The 6,077-nt window shown below is 45.0% G+C and overlaps 1 protein-coding gene across 1 annotated transcript; it reads left to right on the top strand.

Moving 5' to 3' along the window:
* The first annotated feature begins 793 nt into the window (after nt 1-793).
* Nucleotides 794-5,299, top strand: LOC105036108 (translocase of chloroplast 101, chloroplastic). Its single transcript, XM_010911848.4, has one exon. It carries the CDS (start codon nt 1,026-1,028, stop codon nt 5,079-5,081), a length of 4,056 nt encoding a protein of 1,351 aa, XP_010910150.1. The 5' UTR covers nt 794-1,025; the 3' UTR covers nt 5,082-5,299.
* Nucleotides 5,300-6,077: the final 778 nt, after the last annotated feature.

Raw genomic sequence — 6,077 nt, forward strand, 5'->3', positions numbered from 1 at the left:
ATTTGAGTTGAAGACACCACCAAACCTCGATCATGGTTGACCTCAGGTCGGTTACCAACCCATGCTTTGATCGACCCCAGCCTTAGTCGGCCTTGATCAACATACTTGGAAAAGTGGACCAGGAGCTCCGTGTATTTCTTCAAACAAAAAGCTAGCCATCAACCGGATAAGGCAGCGACAACTGCCAAATTCCAAGAGATTAGGCCATAAATCTCGGAGTAACACGTCCAAAGTGGCCAAGATGGCTTCCAACAACTCTCCTCTCTCACGGCTCCCATTTTTATAAATAGAGGCAAACAAGGGATCCCTAGATACGCGACCTCTCTCTCATGCACTTCTTTCCATTTGTTCCAGCTTTCTGACTTGAACGTTAGAGGATCCCCACTAGAGCCAATCTTGATCAGAGATTTATTTTGTAAATCCAATCGTCGTGGTCCTATGATCGCCACTCAACTCTAGCCAACTTGATCCAAATCGAAAATTACAGTAACAAATATCAACTGAGCCATACTCGACGTCCAATTCAAACTTGAATTCAAATCTTAGCTTACTAATAATATATAAATTAATATATATTATAAATAAAAAATATTATTAAAAAATATAAATTCAAATAGTTTTGTAATTTTCAAATTGAGTATTCTACTATTTAAGCTTGATGATAGTTGAGTCAAATCAAATTTAAACTCAAGTTGAGCTCTTATATATATCCCCCAACCAAACCCTAATTTTAGGGTTTATCATGTCAATCCACAAATAAAACCGTCTGAAGGAAAATCTTCTCTCACCTTATCTATCTCCCTCAAATCTCCATGTGTGGTTCTCCGTCGTCCTTCCATCCCAACCCCGTTTCCCCTACACCATCGTCCACGGAATCAAATCTACATACGTCGGAACCAAGCGGAAAGAGCTAGCAAAACAAATACAAACCCCACCTCCCAACTCCGCCCACTTCATCTCCCCACTCTTGTGGCTGGGGCATGTGCCTTTCTTCTTGGTCCTAGAGAACCGAATCCCTTTACGCCATGGACTCCACGGCCCCTGTCCCCCTTTCCACGGCACTTGGGACCCCCTCCCCTTCCCCTTCGGCGCCCATTTCTCCCTCGGGCTCCCTCCCTGCTATCCGCGCCCCGCTCTCCTCCGAAGAGAACGACTCCGACTCCTCCCTCTCCTCCGACGCCGCCGAGGACGACGAGTACGCCACCGCTTCCGACCCCGACGAGGGGGCCGCCGATCCCACCGCCGCACTGGCCGCAGCCATGCATAAAGGCGCCGCCTTGTCGACGACGGCGTCGATGCCGGTCGCTCTGCTCACCGCCGATGATGACGCCGAGGATAAGGTGTTCGAGGAGGGTCTTGGCGATGAGGATGATGACGCACATGGGTCCTCCGCCGTCGCTAGGGTTTTTCCCCCCGATCAAAACCCTGGCTTGGCGGATGAAGATGCTGTCTTAGCCGTCGAGGGGGATGGGCCGCTATTGAAGACCGAAGGAAACCATAATCCGGCGGAGAGTTCTGGGGTTTTGGCTGCTGAGGGGAAATATGCTTTACCTGAAAACCAGCTGGAAAACCCGATAAAGGATGGAGATTGTGCGGCTGGATCCACCGGTTCCTTTGGTTCGGGTCAAAAAGATGAGAACGTGGAAACTGGGCTGGAACAAGTCTCAAGCCTGGCTATTGAACAAGCAGTGGAGTCAAAGCCTGCGGAGGATGAGCCAGATGTTGCTATGGTAGAGAAGGATAGAGTGACCGACACTGGTGTGAAAGAATACCTTGAAAGGGCCGAAGATTTGAAGCCTGAAGCAGCCAAACCTTATGCTGAGGAGGTGAACATCGGCACTGCTGAAGGCTCCGGTTCTGAGAAAAATCCTGAATGGGTAAGTGTTCCTCCTGCCAAACCCCGTGAGTATGAGTCATCTGAGTCCAGTGTTGGTGTTGGTGGTGAAGAGAAGACGGAGGATTTGAACGGGGGCTTTGTTGCTGTTAATTCTGAGTTAGCTCAGGCTTCTGCAGAGAAGCTTGATGGCGGGAATGTTCGTGATGCTATTGATGCTGTTGGTGCGGTTGAGAAAGATGATGTTTCGGATAAAAGCTCTGAACTTGTGCATCCTAGGGTCGCTGAGGACTCTGATGCTAGGCTCAGTACCGAGAATGATGGTGAGGCTGTCAACAAAAGTGCTTATCTGAATGATGAAACTGGGGATGAGAAGGTGGTCGCAGAATCAAAACAAGCCACAAATGATTCTGAGTCAGAACCCAATGAGCCTGGGCCAGAATTGGCTTCAGATGCTGGTGATTTGATTTCAGCAGATGAGGTGAATACATTGCCTATCCTTCCTGAGGATTCTATCAGCAGGGAGAAAACTGGTGAAAGCCTATCATCAAGTTTAGTTTTGGACCAAGAAATGGAACCTAGTGCTGATGGCTCCCAAGTGGCAGAAAGCAAAGAATGCATGGAACAGAATGAAGAGGAAGAAGAAGAGGAAAGCATGGTTTCTGATGGACCAGCAATGGTTGCAATCCTGGAAAGCTCTGAAACTGCGAAACAGATCATAAGAGAATTGGAGGAAGGTTCTTCAAGCAGTAGTACCCAATCTGCTTTTGACAGTTCAAGGGATTACTCACGTATCATTGATCGACAGGTTGCCTCAAATTCTGATGAGGAAGTGGACACTGATGAGGAGGGTGATGGGAAGGAAATTTTTGATTCTGCTGCCTTAGCTGCACTTCTCAAGGCAGCTACTGGTTCTTCAACAGATGGAAGCACCATTATTTCCCAAGATGCAGGTAGGATCTTCTCGGTTGACAGACCAGCAGGTTTGGGGTCCTCGGTCTCTTCTCTGAGACCTGCTCCTCCCCGGTTTTCCCGAACAAATATATTCAGTCCTTCGGAAATGGCTGTAGCAGCTGAACCTGAGATTGACATGAGTGAAGAAGAGAAGAAGTTGCATGAGAAGGTCGAGCTGATAAGGGTGAAGTTCCTCCGCCTTGTTCAAAGATTGGGACGTTCTCCTGAGGACACCGTGGCTGCACAAGTGCTTTACCGTCTAACCCTCGCAGAGGGAATTAGACGTGGAAGGCAAAGAAGCCGAGCCTTTGGCCTCGAGAACACAAGAAAGAAGGCTATGCAGCTTGAAACTGAGGGGAACGAGGATCTGGACTTCTCTTGCAACATTCTAGTGATTGGGAAGACTGGAGTGGGCAAGAGTGCAACCATAAATTCTATTTTTGGTGAAGAGAAGTCACAAACGAATGCATTTGAACCAGCAACAGCTTTTGTAAAAGAAATTGTTGGAACTGTTGATAGGGTTAAAATTCGTGTTATAGACACTCCAGGGCTCAGAGCTTCTGTCATGGACCAATCATCAAATAGAAGGATCCTTTCATCCATAAAGAAGTACATAAAGAAATGCCCACCTGATATTGTTTTATATGTAGACCGCATGGATACCCAAACACGGGATCTTAATGACTTGCCTCTGTTGAGAACCATTTCTAGCATTTTTGGTTCATCCATATGGTTTAATGCTATTGTTGCTCTCACACATGCAGCTTCTGCTCCTCCAGATGGGCCTAATGGCTCTCCCTTGAGCTATGAGGTGTTCATAGCTCAGAGATCACATGTTGTTCAACAATCCATCCGGCAAGCAGCTGGGGATATGCGCCTGATGAATCCAGTGGCTCTTGTTGAGAACCACCCATCTTGCAGAAAGAACAGGGAGGGGCAAAGGGTGCTTCCCAATGGCCTAAGTTGGAGACCTCAGATGCTGCTCTTGTGTTACTCCTCAAAGATACTATCTGAAGCTAATTCTCTTTTGAAGCTTCAAGATCCTTCTCCTGGAAAGCTATTTGGATTCCGGTTTCGTTCACCGCCACTTCCTTACTTGTTATCTTCACTCTTGCAGTCTAGAGCGCACCCAAAGCTATCCACTGATCAGGGGGGCGACAATGGAGATTCGGATATTGACTTGGATGACTTGTCAGATGCTGATCAAGATGAAGAAGAAGATGAATATGATCAGCTCCCACCATTTAAACCCCTTAGGAAATCTCAGGTTGCAAAGCTCACCAAGGAGCAAAAGAAGGCCTATTTTGATGAGTATGATTACCGAGTCAATCTTCTTCAAAAGAAACAATGGAAGGAGGAGCTTAGAAGATTGAAGGAGTTGAAGAAGAGAGGGAAGGGTGGTCAGGATGCTTTTGCTTATGGTGATATGGTTGAAGATTATGATCAAGATAATGCCCCTGCAGCTGTACCAGTTCCATTGCCCGATATGGTATTGCCACCTTCTTTTGACTGTGATAGTCCTACTTACCGATACCGCTTCCTAGAGCCAACGTCACAGCTTTTGGCTAGGCCTGTTTTGGATACGCATGGTTGGGATCATGATTGTGGCTATGATGGTGTTAGCCTTGAAGAGAGCCTAGCTGTTGCTGGAAAATTTCCTGCTGCAGTAACTGTTCAACTCACCAAGGATAAGAAGGAGTTCAGCATTCATTTGGATTCATCAATTTCAGCCAAGCATAGGGAGAATGGTTCCACACTTGCTGGGTTTGACATCCAGACTGTTGGGAAACAGCTCGCTTACATTCTCCGTGGTGAGACCAAATTCAAGAATTTGAAGAAGAATAAGACTGCAGCAGGAATGTCCATTACTTTTCTGGGGGAAACTGTAGCAACTGGTGTGAAGTTCGAGGATCAGCTTTCTATTGGGAAGAGGGTGAGTCTTGTTGCTAGCACTGGTGCTATCCGTTCACAAGGTGACATGGCATATGGAGCCAATTTGGAGGCAAGCCTCAGGGACAAGGACTATCCGGTTGGCCATGCTCTGTCAACCTTGGGATTGTCACTCATGAGATGGCGTAGTGACTTGGCTTTGGGAGCAAATTTGCAGTCTCAGTTCTCAGTTGGGAGGAATTCAAAGATGGCGGTTCGTGTTGGCCTGAATAACAAGCTGAGTGGGCAGATCACAGTCAGGACAAGCACCTCAGAGCAACTTCAGATAGCACTACTTGGTATCCTTCCGATTGCTGTCTCTATTCTTAGGAGTTTGCGGCCTGGTGAGTCATATGCTTTTTAGTTGGATCAAGAGAGTGAAACTGTTTCAGTTATGTTTTTTGAGCATTTCTCTGGAGATGGTTTTTCCACTATGTCTGGAATAATTATTTATTTCAATATTTAAGTTTGGTTTTTGCTGTCACCTCTTTGATCTGTAGTTTTTAAGGATGGACAAAGTCATTTGGATTCTTGAATTGTGAACAGAGGAATGAACATTGATGTCTTTTGAATTTTGGATCATATGTCTGCACAACTATTTTGTATTTTCTTATTGAAGATGGAGTCATGGAGCCTTTGATTCTGGTATGCTTATATGGAACTTAATTATTCATGTTAACATGTTTTATCTTCTAATATTAATTTATATTAATTTAATATTCTCCAGTAACCTTCAGTGCATCAAATATGACTCTTTTCCTCCCTTGAGAAATGAAAAAGCTTTTCAAAAGATAACTTAACGTGTAAAAGTGGATCATTCCAGACATTCTTCTCCAGTCTCATGGTATTGGAACAGTAATCAAGGGTGGGCATGCAGAGATTGATCATGCAATTATGTTTTCATATGATTGTCTCTGGATATCTTAAAAACAGAATTAACAGACTGTAAGGTATTATTGGCCTAAAAGACATTGATGATTCTTTATATGTTCTGTTTACACTTTACATCATTTACTTTGTCAGTCAAAAAACCTGTATACCACAGCAGTATCTAGAGGCCTATTAGGGTAACCATCACATTTCTTAAACATTTTCTGATCTATACACTGATGATGATAGTGATGCAGTTTTTATAAGGCATGTGCCATTGAATTGCTTGGTAACCTGGCAAAAATTCTCTCTAGCTTCTCCTTTCTCTATGGATGTCTTCATGTTCCCAAACATAACACAGAAAATAGCTAAACAAAGAGGAGCGAATAATATGTTGCAGCCTCAGAAGCTGCACCATCCTTTCAGAGTGAAGGAACAACCTGCGGCTCTACCACACGTTGAATCTGTATATCATTAGCAAAAAAATAAT

The sequence above is a fragment of the Elaeis guineensis genome, chromosome 1 (assembly GCF_000442705.2).
Source record: "Elaeis guineensis isolate ETL-2024a chromosome 1, EG11, whole genome shotgun sequence".
NCBI lineage: Eukaryota > Viridiplantae > Streptophyta > Magnoliopsida > Arecales > Arecaceae > Elaeis > Elaeis guineensis.

Excerpts from the sequence above, each read along its gene's own strand:
- LOC105036108 (XM_010911848.4), top strand. The coding sequence starts at position 1,026 with ATGGACTCCACGGCCCCTGTCCCCCTTTCCACGGCACTTGGGACCCCC.